Genomic DNA, 17,579 nt, shown 5'->3' on the forward strand with positions numbered 1-17,579 from the left:
CTGGTGTAGTTGTCCAGCTCGTCATGTGAATGTCAGTGAAACTCAGTGGCAGCTCGCTCGCGGCATAGCTGCAGTCATGGAGTACTGCTGGACGATTTTCCTCGGAGGATTATACAATCCTGTGGCTTTTTATGATGTTTTCCAGACACAGATTGAAGCGTTTTCTGGAAATGAAGGATAATTTTTGTTCACTTTCGTTGTTTCTGGACCTTCCTTGAGCTGAAAGCGACTTTTAACAAGGACTTAACTTCATATGCTAACTGAAGCTAACGTTAACTCAAATCAATGCCAGTCTCTTCCAAGACAGAAAGTGTTTTATCACAACATTTGTGTGATCTCAGTTTATATTTCTTGTCATGTATTTATGTTAGTATATAAAGATAGCATTCCTGGAAGTCAGAGAGTTTAATATGAATTCATCGGTGGATTTATCGCTGAAGAAAGCGTTGAAAACTCCTCCATCGCGACGAACGGCTGAGGTAAAAATACTGAAACAAACACCTCACTAAGAAATAAGACGACAGATTTCACTCAAACAAACACTTAATGAGGAAATAACACGAAAGGTTTCATCTAAAAATACTAGTTCAGCAAAGTCGCAATTTCATAATTTAACGCGATTAAACGAGAGTTATAATAGCTATGAAAACTTTTAAGCCTTTCTTTAATCTGGTTTCAGTTAATCTGTTTAAAATCAAATCTGTGTTTTGAGTTGTTAGTAGCTTAATGTAAGTGGCCAGATGTTCACAACGTTTAACGCTTCTTTTATCACCAGCAGACTTCTTAGTCTTTAAAACTATTGAGGTGACTAGACAGTATTTTTGGCCATGTGATTTCTCAAAAAACAAATGAGCTCCCTACAGAGTATTTGCGAGCATCATATCAGTCCTAAAGCCTAGCTAGCAACAGATGTAAGCATCAGTAACGTTATCGCCATTAAATACATCGCAGCATTTGATTTGTGACCAACGTCGTAGTTTTATTAGCCTGACGTCACATTATGAGCATTTGACATTATGATGACTGTTGTACATTATGGGTATCAAATATCTGGGCAACATTTTTGGCCATTATTAGCATGGTTTAAAATGGGTCGGGGGCAGTTCACTAGATTATGAACGACATCATATGTTGATCAGTTTAGTTTAGTTTGTTTATGACACACAGCTTTATGTTTAGTGTCAAGAAAGTTCAGATCAAATCTTCTGCCTTTTAAGTCAACACAAACTTTCCTTCAACACTCAAACGTGAACTGTATGTCTGTATGCAACATTTGTTCCCTGACATTTTGGAGGGAAGTCTGCTTGGCAGTATTTTATGTTGGCATCTGTATATAACCCGCCCATTTTCTTTGCTGGTATTGGCGGATTTTGGTAGAAGGAAAGTTTTGACGTGACCTCTACTGCAAGCATGAGTAAATTGTTGGGTCGGATGCACATCTGGATCAAATCTGAAGAGACCGATTAACAACACTACCTAAACTATTCAACACAGAAATGTAGACAATGCTGTTTTTGTTGTTACTAAAGACTACATTTGGGTTCTGATATTGGAAGCTTACTGTAAGTTCAAGGTTCAGAGTATCTGAGCAAAGTCTAAAGGTTTCTTTTGTTGAAACTTTATTGAAGTTTCGATGTATGGCGGTGGTTCATTCATTGTGGGCTTTGAGCATTTCCAGGATTGATTGTTTCTTGTTTCTAAGAAGGGATGATTTGGACAGATTGAAAGGACTTTATCAATAAGGAAGATGTTTAACGTTTAGTAGTTGTGTGTGTATGTGTCTGCAGATATGGATGGATTCCCTCTGATGATCATCTCTGAGTACAGACAATGAACTAGCAAAGCAAACAGCCGATCAATAAAGCAGACGAATGACAACTGTGTAACCTCTCGTTGCTTTGATAGCAAATTTGAGGCCGGATGGGTGTGTTGAGTATTACATAAGCGAGCAAAACAAATATTGCCCTGTCTCGATTTACATACCATTATGCCAGCTGCCTCGTCCCTGAAGCTGCTTTGCCTGATGGGAGTCAGATTGTGTTCTTAGATTCAGCGAAGTGCTAAAGAAACGAGTTGCGCTATGGAAAGAAAAACAACGAAACCTTAAAGAGCACATATAGTCCAATTCATGATTTTACATTTTCTTTGGTGTGTAAGTGTGTGTTAGTACATGTTAACAATATGCAAAGGGTACAAATCCAAAAGTAAATGATGACGTGATGAATAGGGCTGGGAAACGATTAATCATGACTAATGTTTGCAGAATAAAAGTTTTTGTTTACATCATATATATGTGTGTACTGTGTATAATGTGTATACACACAGATGCATATATTTATTTAAGAAATATTTACATATAGATTTTTATATTGAAATATAATTTATATTTTATATAATTGTGAATACTTAATATATAGTTTTTTTCTTAAATTTTTATATACATAATTATTATACACAGTACAATATATCTATATATAGTACAATCATATATATTGATCGTGATTAATCGTTTCCCAGCCCTAGACGTGAGTTATCGTTTCCAATGTAAATCTCTTTTCTTGAACTACAACGAACACACGGCAGGGCTCTAGAGTGCGACCAATTTGGCGACCTCGTTTCTCAGTGGTGCGACTTAAAAAATCTCAGGTCGAACCGGTGCCGTTCAGGGGAAAAAAGCAGTAGTGCCTCACTGCAGAACACGACATCCAGGGGGTGGGCTTGGATCCAGATCCAGGGGCGGAGCTGGATCCAAATCCAGAGATCTCTTCCCACTGCATTTTGATTGGTCGGCAGTTTTACCACAAGACATGTCATAAACGTGTTGTTGCGTTACCATTTTTTTCCGCATTGAGTCGTAACTAAATTAAGTTATTCTTTTGACAGAAAAACAAACTTTACTTCTACAATAAAAGTAATGCCTTTAAGGTGAAATGTAAGTGTTTTTTGCTATAATGTTTTGGAGTAAAACATTTCGAGTAACGTTACTGCGAGTAATCTTACCACATGCAGTTTAATACCTTGTTTACAGTAAATATGCATAGTTATTATGGCAAGTTATTTAGAAATTAATAAATTAAATGTTTATCTTGTAGGGACTTTGAACTTGTTTTAACGCGTCTTTGCTTACAGCCATTAAGGAACAGGTTTCTTAAACATGGTTTACGTTTTTTTTAAATGTGCTAAGATATCAAATAAATTTGTGTTTTTATGTGTAATAAGTGGGATTATGTACAGCCATGCGGGGTCTCAAATATATCCCTTCAGTGATATACCCCTGTCGGGATGGAACGTCTCCCTTACCTCTCCTTACACTAACTGTGATCATTACTTACTAAATTATGAATCATTCTCGACTATATTATTAATCAAACGTACACTTAAACTGATAAGAGCAAACGTTGGCGACCAGGATGCAACTAATTGTGGGCTGCAACAACGCAGATATACTGGTTCATTTGGCAGAACAAAGTATATAAGGTGGGAGGAGTTTGATCTAGATCCAACCCCACCCCTGGATCTCGTGTTCTGCAGTGAGGACCATCTTGAAAAAGGTCTCTGCGACTCTAAAAGTCTCCCTATGGTTCAAAAACATACACACATTAGGCCCAATGTTGTGGTCTAAACCAATTAGAGATAGTGAAGGGCGGACCCCTCCATCTTATTGGCCTTGGTCCAGATATTCATGTACGTGTGTGTACGTTTTACAATGTGTGCTGCAGTCAGACACATGTGAGTATCCTTGGCCCGTAACAAAGTGGTTGTAGCCGCGGTTGATGAGAGAAGATGAAAAGAACGATTGACAACTTTTTTGTTAAGAATGTTAAGTTAATGCCTTATCTGTCCAAAGATCATAACCAATACTCCGACACGGAGCCATTAACCTCCCGTCATATCAGCCCTGGTCCAAAGACGCCATTAGGTAATGAGCCACATACAGTCGAGTCAGAGCATAATTCTTATGAAGTAAAATGGCTTGAACGTAAACCCGAGGTACAGCAATGATGTCACGTGCGTCCAATTCATAGGACAAAAACCATGCAGCACAAATCACAGTTTTTTATAAAATTATTTTAAAAACACAATGTTTTGTAGTTATTGTAAGTGTACACAAATATTCAGGCCAATCACAACGTACAGATTAGGGACACAGGGACACAGTGCTTTTAAATCGATGAGTTTTGTTCAAAATCAAAGCGTTTGAGGAAGACAGGGGTATTTGGAGCTACAAACATGTACGGTATGTATATGAGCTGCAGCTTTCATGTTAAACTCTTAAAACGTTATTTAACCTAAAGTGACAAATCCAATATAGACAATAGGTGTGTACTAAAAGCCAATACCTTTCTTTCACTGTAAAACGGTGATAAGGATATTAAAGTATTAAATATAAAAATATCTTCAGAACATCCTTTTGTTGATAGAAATAAAATTTTGATTTTATCTCTATAGCTTTTTTGGAATTGTACATTCTCATTTGCGGGTTGTCGAGAGAGTCGAGTTATGATAAAAGCTCATTGAAATTTATCCATTTTGTATTAGATTTTTATTTTCCTAATGGATGTTTGTTACAAAATGTGGCAGATTTTTTCCTCGATTGCATGATCTGTTTATTTCGGAAGAGTCCTGGGTAAATACCTTTCACCTCTGGCGGTTTAACTGATTTACAGAATTTTCATGATTTTACTTGCAGAACTGGTTAAAAGACCCCTGAGGGTGACCTAGTTAGGACTTAAAACCCCTGCCACAACAATATGTAAGGAAGAAGTGACGACGCGCCGTTGAATTATTCGAAAATAATGTATGGATAATACAGACGTTTCATTAGCTGCGTTAACATGGACAATTGTAATCGGTTTAAGTGTTCAATCCGAATAAAATTTTCCATGTAAACACCTCAATTGGAATAAAAATAGCCAAACTGATAAAAAATCTAATTTGATTGAGATGGGTGGTTTTACCCCTTGGGAATCCGCTCAAAAGGGCATATAAACACTTGATCAGATTGATAACTGATAGTGTGCAATCTTCTTTTCTTTTTTTAATGGTGGTTGGCAAACCCACTGAAAGGTGCACCTACTGGACTGGAGTGTTAATGACAAATGATGCAAAGAATGTGAGCTTGTTGAAGGAAGTCACAAGAAGTGACTGTCTTGTCATTCTTAGTTTTTTCTAATTTCCTTTGAATCATCTGTAAAGTGATACAAGACCGCGTTGTCCGGTCAGTCCTCTGATCCACAAACGCATGTGTTTGAACTGACGGTCTCTGTTGCACCGCATGAAGTCAAACACGCTTTTTGTTGCTGCTTGATAATCATCTTGGCACAAAGCTCTGTGTGCTAGTCGTCTATAAATTATGACCTAAAATAGACGCACAGCGATTTTAGGAGGATGGCTTGTATGTGTTGTGTATCTTGAAACAGCGCAAAACTATATTTGTGCAATGTGCACATGTCAAGTGATCAAATCTGATTTGAAACCACATAAACACGCACATCAATCCGATCACATTAATTGTGTTCATGTAAACGCTATGATAGGATTTTTTAATCAGCAGTGCGTTTCCTGAAAGCTTACGATGCTTTTGGGAAACGCATCCCAGAACGATTTCATTCCGATGGAGGCAAAAGGTGTCCATGTAAATGTAGCTATTGCTCTGGTGTTTATTTTAAGACATTTGACAGGTCAGGTGTGCGTTTATGGAAAAAGACCTCCGAATGCTGCATTCTAAAACCGATTATGTCACAGCAGCGCGACTGAAGGCCAGTCGTCCCAATTTGAAGGCTGCTTAAAATGCGACCTAATAATGCGTCCTTCTTTCTTCGGGCTGCTAAGGATAAAACGAATGGATCCTTTACAGCCAAGGCTTTCCCAAAATTCATTGCACGCCTGTTTAAAATGTTAAAATGAAAAAAGAAAATGCTGTTTTGCTATAATATTAATCTGTGAATGCTATGTTTTACTTTTGAATATTTCTAATGATAGTTCATTTGATTTTCTGTTGGTTAGTCTCATTTACATCAACATGTCATATTTACACCTTAATCCCATATGAGAACTAACACCTAGAGAGGAGATGATTTGTGCAATTAGACAAACACCCATATTTGAAGTATTTTAGTAGTTGTTGTACATTTTATTATTATATCTGTACTTAATCATTGGGACACGTTTCGTTTTCAGTGGCATTAAGTTGTCACATCCCAAATAGGACTATTCACCCATCCAAACTAAAAATACTGTAAACTATGAATGAGTAACTTAGATTGTTATTTTTTTCTAAAAGTAATACAAATGCCGTAAAGTTTTAAAAGTAACTGTCTGCAATTAAGAAATTATAGTAAACAGTGAATCACTATTTATACAGAAGAAGTTTCGTAATGTTTTAATGCATCAGTCTTAATGTGTTTGCTCTTAAATATCTTTAGGAAAAAATTCAGAGAAACCATACTGTCCTTGTTGCAAAGTAGACTTAAAGGCAGTAAAATGTAATGAAGACATATTAAGATCTACAGTTTCATTTAGTTTTCATTGAGATAAACTAATCTAACAATAGCAAGTTCTTATATGGGTGATTCTCACGAAAACTTGGTTTTAAAAATGTCAAGCATGAAAATGTAAAAATTGCTTAAATTTACTTTTTTTTTCCCACCAGACATTGAAAAACAAAGTCTGGAGTAATTTAAAAAATTAGTCCTAAAAAATCTCATTACCGCAACAGTCAGAAAACATCAACACTGACATATTTTCAAAATGACATGACAAACCTGAAAGAACATAATTTGGAGATTTTGCACATGCATTTAAAATCAAAGTATTATGCTTCTATTAATTAAATTTACATTTAATAAGCATCTGTTGCGGTAATGATAATCAAAATGTCGTGTAAGCATTCTGACAAGACAATATTTCAAATTAACTGTAAAAAAATTATCTTACCTGGTAGCCATCTTGAAGTAACTGGTCCATGTGCTTGGTCACTCAAAATCAAACTTTATTAAAATTCTGTATGTGTGCTTAAACTGTTCTCAAAAAGTGTTGCGGAGGATGAGAACATCAGGCATGGACACATCATTTTCCTAATTTTTCTTCATTATTATTATACATGAATATTCAGTAAATATTTTTTCTGTCATCTAAAGTAGTCTAGCAAAACATCCATTATTTTTTTTCTTAATATTTTTGTGTTAATTTGATTAAATTACAACATAACGCATGTTCAAACACAGCCGGACACATTGCGGTAATGAGAATTTCAGCAGAAAATGAGATACAATTTACAATTATAAATTCTTATGTTGAAATCACATATTGTGCAAGGTAGAACACAGTATTGTGTTAATTCTGATGCTTTTTAATGTTACTATATTACACATTTTAAAGCTAAAATCATTAGTGCCGTGGTGTTTCAATGGTTTCGTGAGAATCACCCATATAGCCACTGGTTTCATAGATAGACTTGGGCTTCTTTTACCCTACATTGTCATACACTTTGTTGGTTAAATAAAAACTGTGTGTCTAAAACATGAAAGAGAATGGAGTGAAACCTGAAATGTTAGTTTGCTTGAATGCATTGTTTTGATCTTGAGGTATGTTGGGAATGTGAGCATTTCTCAGCTCGTCTGCTGTTTCACATGCTGCTGGATAAAGTACAATGAAACGAACAGAACAATGCAGCTCAATTTTACAAAGATTGTGCCTTAGGGGCTAATCACACCAAACGCGATTTAAACGCTTGGAAACGCAAGGCGCGACGCACTGCCTTTTTATAAAAAAAGAGCAGTGAGGCACAGCTTTTTATATTGCTAGGCAACCACCAAGTCAGCTGTCTTGTCAATCAAATATTGAAGCGTGAGCACTGTTTTGCTGTTGACTGTCACATTAGCAAACACACAGGAGAGAGTGAGCGAGTGAGTGGAGTCCGGTTCTTCAAAGCAACTGTAAACTTCTGTCACCACAACGTAAGGCCCGCCTTTCCCCTCATTCGATTGGACAATGGAAAGAAGTGAATGACGTCAGCTGCTATTCCGCTCTCAGCGCTCCTTCAAATATGCGTGCTGCGACCGGGGGCAAAAACCGAAAGGTGTTCAGCGCGCATAAACTTTGCACATACGCACACTGCCCATAGAATGTCACTCAAAAAAGGCGCCTGCAACTGCCATCAACGCGTTTGGTGTGATTAGCCCCTTACTGTGCTTCTCTCATATAATTATTTATATCTAATATAATTCTATAACTCATATAATTCTTTATATCGTGGTCATTTGCCGATCCCATACCTCTCTCCTCCCTGTACTTTCCTGTTCTCTCCTTAATCACTTTCAAATAAAAGGCAAAAATGGGCAAAAAAAAATAACTTAAAAAAAACCATTAATGTATAAGAAGAAGAATACAGGTGACATAACACTTCATTACAGGGCCTCAAATAAAATATTGAAATAATTTTAACCAAGCATAATGCAACAGTCGCTTTATTTCTGTAGTTATGTGTAAACCCCACTATTAATCTGGGAGGTTGCAGTTGGGGTTGTTAGGGTGCCCTGTGTGATTGCTTGATGGTGACTTACTGTAGATTTAAGAAAGCCATGTCTAGTTTCTATGATTACTATTGAACCGTAGCACAGAGTTGTGTCATTTTGTGCCAAATATCATTTGTTAATGTTTGAGTAAATTGTGTCGATTTTAGCCAGACCTGACATGGCAGTTTTTGAGGCGGACATGTCTGTCTAGCTGAGTCTGTGAACCTGGCACCCTGCCTCAAACATGATGACGCAAACGCAGAAACAGCGCTTTTATCCCACCATCACATGCCAGATGTAAAGGACTTTTCCAAGTGAAGGAACCGACGCTACACATTAGTAAACTAAATTATTTCTATTTTAATTAAATGAAGTCAACTTCATCATAATGTAAGACTGTGCTTTTTTAAAAGGCCTGTTAAGTTTTTATTCACGTTAATGACATCTAGGCTATCTAGAGCTGTCTAATGAGCTGTGTTATGAACATAGATGTGTGTGATTTATCTTTGGACTCGTCATACACAACGCACCTACTGTATTTTAAGGCTGGTGCTGTTGTCATGTTTTTCTTTGCGAATATTTAGGCCTTTGCAGAATTTGTCATGCATATCAATTTGTCATCTTGCTTTCATGATGTTCTCATGAATAGATTATTCAAAGCGTATTGTGCGTTGTTGTGATATTTAAGTGTGGTTGTTGCTGCAGCAGCATGTGATAGGGTTAGGAATGAATATGGGACTGTCACGTCGAGGTAGTAAGATTGAATGACGTCAATAGAGTCTGCCATATCTTTTATCAGAACGCGAAAACACCGTGGAACTGCAGGTAAGCCCCGCAGCTTTTAAATGTGGACATTGATAATTTACTTTATCGTGACGTGACTATTAAAACATGTTATGAGATATCACCACTGGTATATTTATAAGCAGCATGCAAAAACATCTCTCTGACACTTATAAAAAACAGTTTTGTATAGTACTGACAAGAACAAAGTTTAATAATAATAATCGAGTGCTCGTATCGCGTTAAGAATAAATGAGAAAGCAATAGTAACGTTACACAAGTATAGTTTTATTAACTTTTACCTCGCGCCAAAACAATAACAACACAAAAGACACTAAATATGAATTAAAAAACAAGTACTAGTTTGATCATGACACCAAATACTGCTGATTTGATCTCATTTTGACGATCATCATAAACAAACAAGGCCAACATGAGAGCCAGGGAATCCCTTTCAGAGATGTAGCCCAGAGAGGGCGGTGGTCACTGGGGCGAGTGAACACTGATGTCCGCTCATGCTTTGGTTCTCATTTGTACCGAATCTCACTAAGCAAACGTTCAAACAGGCGCTATCTTTACTAATCGACTGCAGATTTAAATATAATACAGATACATTCTCGACTGAACTAATCTTAAAACTACACTTTGTGACCAAGAAACGGTAATATAAAGAAACGGCTTTTCCGTCCATTGAGTTGTTATGAGATTCAAAGCAGCCGAAAGTTTTACCTGTCGTTCTGGCCGCCCTCAAATCCGTGGCGGAAGAAGTAGTTCTCAAACAAAGAGGCTTTTAAAATAACTCCGTTGTTGTTTTCTAGTTTTCGTTTTTCAAACGTGTGCCGTCAAACTGTTGTATAAAAGCAATATCGCTCTCGGAGTCGTGTGATATAGCTCTATATCATCACGGCTGTGATTGCCTCCGGCACTCGGCCTACGGCCTCGTGCCTCTGGCCTAATCACAGCCGTGATGATATAGAGCTATATCACACTCCTACTCGAGCGATATTGCTTAATTATTGTGCTACTTAGCTGTATTTTATTTTTAGTAATGAAACCAACTGCAGTTTGATTGATATATTGGAATGCACAATAAAAAAAAACAAGATTTCAGAAAAATTTAAGTTACATTTAAGTTTTTGTAACCAAACTCTTCATATGTTGATTTGACATCATTTTATACAGTGTAGCCAGTTCTGTGTACCAATACTATAATACTTTAATGTTTAATTTTTATTTTGTCATATTTCAAAAGTGCATTATGTTTCCTAAAAGTTCTAAATTCTTCTTTCTTGTTTAATTGGAGAGGGAAAGTATTTTAATTTTAGGTTAAACTTTTTCTTTAACTTTTGAATGTTGAGACAGTTTTGTCATCTGATCAGTTTTATAGTTCATAAGACCGTACCGGACCCTCAAGCACAGTGAAACAAGTCAAAGCATGCAGACAGACATTTGTGTGATTTACATTTTCCATCATCACACCGCATTGCTGAGGTTTTCCCACACCAGTTCACTGATGTTGGCCCACAACTAAATCTGGTTAGCGTTTTTAAAAACAATTTCTGTTGTAGGGTCTCAATTATAAAACTGTGTGTAGGATCCTTCCTAAAAGTGTACATGCGCACAAAAGCCAAAAAACTTCAGACTTATAAGCCCGTACGTACGCACACCTGTAAGCATTGTTCCCTTTATAAATTACAGATAACCTGCAAGTGTGCCCTATTCACGCCCATTTTTAACCATAAATAGTCGATGCAAATCACCTCATGAATGCTGACAGCATATGAATGAAACTGGCATGCAGTTGTTCTTTCGTAAGCTGTTGTAAACCATTGACGTAATGCTCAAGCAGTGCTTTAACTGGAGTATTTGTATGTTTACAGCTGTTAGACTGAAACACTTGTATGTGTTTGATGTTTTGGTCTCCTCTTATAAAGCAGGGCTGTGGATTTGTTCCTTAATTCATCATTTAGATGAAAATCATGTCTGATTATCGTAAGCACACATCTCTTATGAATAGCCTGTACAATGTAGTAGAAATGATGTGAAGAAGGTTTATTTAATACTTTGGGTTAGTTTGTTCAGATCTGTATGAACATAAACAGATTCTTCAACACTGTTTGTCCTGTTTTTACGTCTCTGAATAGATGTTTTGTTGTGAAGGACATAATGTCTTCTCTGTTCATGTGATGGAGTTCATCAAGTGTTGTGTAGTGGTTTGACAGTGGACGCACACATCTGTTTGCGTGTGTGTGTGTGTTTGTGTCACAGGGTGGCAGTAGAGCTGCATGTTTATCTGATGTTTAATGTAGGCTGCACTTTAATAGAACCATGTCAATAAAATTATTTATTTTGTTAAGAATATAGTCTCTAAGTGCATTTTTAGTTAATAACTGTTTCGACTGTGGTTTACAGTATTTTTCATTATACACTGTGGTCCTGGTCATCAGTCTAAATGTAAATAAACCATAACATATGGTAGACACAGTTTTAAGATGACACTACCAAGTGCCCTTACTTATAGGATACTTACAGTTGTGAAATACATAAATTATGGGTGACACGTACATACATCTTTACAGAAACTACTAAGTGTACCTATATATATATATATATATATATATATATATATATGTTCATTTTTATGTACATTATGTGTCTTGTATGAAGGAACATTTAAACTGTGTTAGATAAATATAATAAAACATTTGTATTGGATCAAAACCTTTCATATAAGTTGTCCTTAACTTTTGAACAATACCTATTTTTATCTTAGGGCAACTTTGATGAATTTCAAATGTTGACTTGTGTATATATAGGATCCATTGAGTCAGGTTTCACTCTCACGTTGTGCTCTATGTCGTGCTGTTACGACCATCATCTTTCTCAACATCTGTTACATTTTGCATAAAAAGAACATGAAACTAATTTAAGGACCAAAATTTTTCATTTTCCCAGTTCATCATGATGACCTTTGGTGGTGGTTGAGTAGAATCCCCCTTTCATATGTAAAGCACTTTGAGTGCTGCAGAAAAGCGTAAATGTAATGAATTAGTATTATTATTATTATTATAAATAAAGTTTAGAACAGCAACTTTTGCGTCTTTTTTGTTAATGGATAAAAAATTTTTTATCACGAAACAATGGTTCTACAATAGGCCTCGGTTTTCGTACAGAAAATAATTACAATCTAAAGTTGGTAAGTTGATATGCTCTAGGCCATGTTCTTGACAGATTCACCACCTGCACACACACATTGGTCATGACAGCAGGTAATCTTTGACTGTACTCATTTTTGTGTCCTCTCATCCAGGATCTGAACACCATCTACACTCACCTGTACCATATGGATGTGCTGTCTCACCTCAGAGAACATCAGCTCAGGTGAGAGTCACAGGAAATTACACATTAAAGGTCACGTTTTTCCTGATGCCAGTTTTCAAACTTTACTCAGTGTGTAATGTGAATGTTGCTGTTAGAGCATAAATAATACCTGCAAAATTATAAAGCCCAAGCAATATATTTATTTTTAACAGAAGTCCCCTTTCAAAGCCTACAGCGAACGTCCGGTTTGGGCCACAGCCCTCTACTTCCCGATTGATTGACGTCAATATAAGAGTTTTTGACTAAACTCCGCTTACAGGAATATGTCAGTCGCCAGCTTTGGCTTAAACGGCTCTGCTAAGCTAAGATGCTGTGAATCACGACACACTAAACAAACTACACAATCATAACTTGTTACGTATTTCTGAAAGAGTGACTTCATAGAACAAGGAAGACATCAGCCCATTTTTAGGACAGTGAACTATTAATTAGAGATAATTAGTAAATTGTGTGAAAAATTCTGTGTTTTTTACACACAAAACATGACCACATGTTATATTGCACACTGTAAACACAATCAAAGCTTCAACAACACAGGAAAAATTAGACCTTTAACATCATAACATTTGTGTTTGTGTGTGTGTGTGTAAATATTCTTCAGTTAGGTTTGGATTCACAGCATGAAGTCTGGTCTGGAGATGTTCTAGTCTTTCATCAGAGTTTGAAGTCAATCTCATTTGGGTTAATGGATTAAGATAAACTGGATCTGAGCTCTTGTCAGGACAATGATATGTAGAGCAGATAAAACACACTCATTCATACTTCACATACTTCATCACATCTTTCTTCATTTTTTTAGGTCCATGTGTATGACAGCGAGGTACCAGCATTATGAAGCCAACCGTATTCTCTTTAAGTAAGTCAATCTCTCCATTATATATAATTTGAAAGATAGTAAGCCTGGCTGAACTGCAGTCAACGTTTGGTGAAACTGAAAAAAATATTAAGAGATGTTTTAAAGGAAATTAGTGAAAACGTAAGTCATCATTTGCATGAAACCAATTTTAGCATGTCATTTCACTTCTATTGCAGTCATAATGCAGTAAAATAGTCAATTTTTTATTCGATTCAATTCATATAAACTAGCAGCACTTTTCTCTATTGAACAAATTTTCTCTTGCTTTTATTTCTTTGGCTTCGTCCACTTTTTGACCTTGGTGAGATGACTAAATCATCTGTCAAATAAGCATAAATCAGAAATAACTATTTATGTAGAAAGATTATATTTTGCATATGTTTATACGCTTTGCAAATGTTAACATCTAAGACTATTTGAGCGACAAAAATGTTCACGTGATCTGTTTTCTCCGCGGTGTGCGGTTGGGTTCCTTCCTTCTTTTTTGTCCTTAGCCAATCAGATGCCTGACTGAGCAGAACAAAAGTACAATATGTGTACATTAGCTAATAGATGACGTCTGCATCTGTGTGGTTTATTAATATAAAATCAATTGCGTGATGTAGGAGAAATAAAAAGACGCTTTCCCATCCACTGTAAAAAGTCTTTACCCTTGTTTATTTCCAGCGAGTTCTTAACACCCAACGTTAAAAACCAAATCTTGTTTGGTGTTATTATGTTCATTAAAAAAAGTGGTAAACTGCAGAGTAAGGTTAGTATAAAATCCAATTATAGTATTCAAACTTTTTAAATATTTTTTATCACACCCTCATTGGCGGCGGAGCTGCTTCTAATATTAAAAACATAGAATCGCCCCTGCGGTCCAGAATAGCAAAGTGTTATCATGCTGCTGAGATCTTAAGGGTTTTTTCATCTGTACGTGCAGATGATTGACTGATTTTATATGAGTTTGTGCGTGTGAGTGCGATGATGTGTAAATAATGATAAAGTCATCTCCTACGTCTCTTTTCTAGTGCGGACACCATCTCCACGTGCTGGTACATCCTGCTGACGGGCTCTGTGTTTGTGAAGGAGCACATGTACCTGGCAAGATGCTGGTATGTACCACCTCACAAAATCAACAGCACATATGTGCAGTCTTCAGTTTGACTTGTGTTTAAAGTGTCTTTCAGCACATGAAATTGCTATGCAGACTCCTGCGTATTTGGGCAGCAACCAGATGTATGTCATAAGCTAATTGTTCTGCATAGTTTTGAAGACTTTTCACTTAGAAATAACATTAAAACATACATTTTGATAATAAATGAAACCCTTTTTTTGACATGATGATGCCATCAAAGCGAAGTTGCATCACACAGTGTGTCTGCTATGTTAACCGCAGGCAGTAATGGGCTTTGTGTGTCTTTATTGACTGCAGATGTATTGAAGTGTTTCAGACTTGTTTCATTTCCTCATCTGTAAACATGCATGAGTCTCGTGTCACTGGCTTTTCTTCAGGATGGTCATTAAACATTAAGCCGCCAACCGTGAGGTAGACAAGCATATCTAGATGAAAACATATTTAAGCTTTAGTATGTTCCTGTAGCTTAGTGTTAGCAGTGCTTAGGTCATGGGTTTGATTTACGGTGAATACACATATTGATAAAAAAAAGTACAGCTAAATGCACTGTAAGTTGGTTTAGATAAAAGCTTTGGACAAATGCACAAATGTTAATCGTGTTTAGTTTATAAACTCTGCACATTTTAAAGTAACAAATCCATTCCCTTCAGCAATGAATGACAAGGCAACCAAATCTTTCTGCTGTGCTCTTCTTGCTGTAAAAATGTCTCTTATTAGCCTGCTCTTAAATGCACACTGAAGGGCCTTGGAACTTGCTGCACTATTTGATGTGGTGACGTAATTTCAACTGAACAGGAAGTCAGAGCGGAACTATCGAGAAGACCCTCCTCTTTTTAAAAATAACCAATAGCATTTTGTTTATGGCACAGTCTAGCAAAGCTGCATTTGACAGTTAGATGTAATACTGTTATTACAGAATAAAAACCATGATAATGTTCGCATAAAGTAGTACAAACTGAACTTACACCTGCAAAAAAAGTTTATTAAACTTAAAGCTTTTATATATGTTTAACGATTTCATCATTTTGAGTTTAACAAACCCGAATAAAATGTGTCAAAGAATTTAGCAAACTCAAAATTTTTATTTATAACTTCCAAACAGAGTCATTTCAATACCACAGCCTCATTTTAACAAACACTGCAAATAATTGCAAATGTTTGGTGGTTGTGATGAAGTTTATAATAGTATAATAGGTAATCTACCACTTAAGCTAAGAAAGATTGGTTGAGGAGGTTTTCCACTTCCCAGCATGCTTTGCTTGAGCCTGCATTACGAGAGCATTTTTTTAAATGAAGTGATATTTTATGTGGTTTTAGAGTAAAGAGAAACACTCACAAGTGTTAACCATACGTTTTGTGGTTACCGTTGTTCAGAAGTGTAGTGCCTGTACTTAGGCTTTAGGTCGGATATGTGTCGCTTTATCATATGAACGATAACTGTGTGAAAATCAGCGCTGAGCTCAGTCTCTTCATTTTTCATGAGTCACATATCTGTTCCTGTGATTTGTGAACAAAACTTTAGTGGTAAAAGTAGTTTTAAGTACAGCATACAAAAATATATGGTAAACAGAACATATGGTAAGCAGTAGTTTTTAGTATAGTGTACTCTTAAATATTAAATTAAATTGATTTAAATGTGGATTAATTGTAATTTATTAATTTTCGATACTTAAAGTGTAGGTTTAAAAAGTAAAATAAAGTAATCAGTTTCAACAAAAGTTTTGAGTACTCTAAATAGTGTAGAAAGCATTTAATTGGACAGAAAATTGTTGTCATAAAAATTTCTATACATTTTTAGTGCACATGACATAGTTTTGAATGCTTATACCTTTTAAATGTGAATTTTGTCAGCATTTAATTTGGACCATATCGGTTTATAAATATCCTATACTAAAAGGAAAAGTTGTTTTAAAGACTGATTCACTAAATAAACATTCTGATTTTGTTCAGACAGTGTAAAGGGAAGTGTGTGTGTGTGTGTGTGTGTGTGTGTGTGTGTGTGTGTGTGTGTGTGTCTGTGCGCGCGTGTGTGTGTGTGTGTGTCTGTGCGTGTGTGTGTGTGTGCGTGTTGACCTCTCGGGCGGTCGGTGGGTAATGAGGAATGCGGAACTCATGGTGTTGGAGTTTTTGGCCATGTGTTTTTTTGAACGCATTCAGACAGGAAACAGTCCTCACCCCTCACTCCTGTTAACAGAGAAGAGCCGCCAGCTGCGTTCATCAATCTTTACACTTTTGGATTTATAAACACTGTTCTGTTTATCAGTGCTTGAGAATGACTTTCTGAATTTTCTGGAAATCTTTAAAAAAAATTTCTTTAGAACAAAAGAATGTGTTTCTTGTAAAGGTGGGAATATTTTGGATGCTTTGAAATTCCTGGAGTCTGGTTTGGTTGCATTCTTTTCATTCTCTCAGGTTGTAAAGAAAGTTTCATTGAGCTGTGTTAGTAACTGATTTATAACTTAACGCCAGTAGAGCCGCTGTCATGGACAACCAACTCTCATCTGAGTTAATATATAGTCACTGCTATTCCTAAAGGAAGACAGAGAAATCCCTGTTCAACTAATGCGTAAGTAATCCAGACCTCTCTCAATGTTGATCTGTTCATTAATATTATTTTTTGTTTTTATGTTCTTTGTCTTGTCTTACTGTGCTGTGGTCATCTGAAGTTACAAGAGAAGCTTTTCTTCCTTCTGCAGATTAGTTGAATATGAAGTGATGTCAAACATTGGCACAGAGGTGCATTGGGTTGTATGTTGTGTTGTGTTGTGGTCATGTTTTCTCTGAATGCTCATGTGTGTTTATCTGTGCTGCTCAATGGGACATCGAGTCAAACGTCGATGATGGTTTCTGTGGTTTGTGTGTCAGCACTCGGTGTTGTCATGGAAACGGGCTTTTGCCATCAGGATAAGGAAGAGAAATTTCA

General features: G+C 36.3%; 1 protein-coding gene across 8 annotated transcripts in view; it reads left to right on the forward strand.

Annotated features, from left to right (window-relative positions):
- LOC129438458 (rap guanine nucleotide exchange factor 6) overlaps nt 1–17,579 on the forward strand; it is a 95,423-nt gene continuing 77,844 nt past the window's right edge. For 4 of the 8 annotated variants that reach the window (XM_073871030.1, XM_073871027.1, XM_073871028.1 and 1 more), the window contains exons 1-4: nt 2–479; nt 12,610–12,680; nt 13,480–13,536; nt 14,550–14,633. In XM_073871030.1, coding sequence (XP_073727131.1) covers nt 411–479; nt 12,610–12,680; nt 13,480–13,536; nt 14,550–14,633 — 281 coding nt within the window. In that variant the 5' untranslated portion in view covers nt 2–410. Of the gene's footprint in view, nt 480–12,609; nt 12,681–13,479; nt 13,537–14,549; nt 14,634–16,840; nt 17,223–17,579 lie in introns of those variants that run through there. The other 4 variants (XM_073871026.1, XM_073871033.1, XM_073871032.1 and 1 more) reach the window with 3 other exon arrangements.

This window comes from Misgurnus anguillicaudatus, chromosome 9 (genome assembly GCF_027580225.2).
Source record: "Misgurnus anguillicaudatus chromosome 9, ASM2758022v2, whole genome shotgun sequence".
Taxonomy (NCBI): Eukaryota; Metazoa; Chordata; class Actinopteri; order Cypriniformes; family Cobitidae; genus Misgurnus; species Misgurnus anguillicaudatus.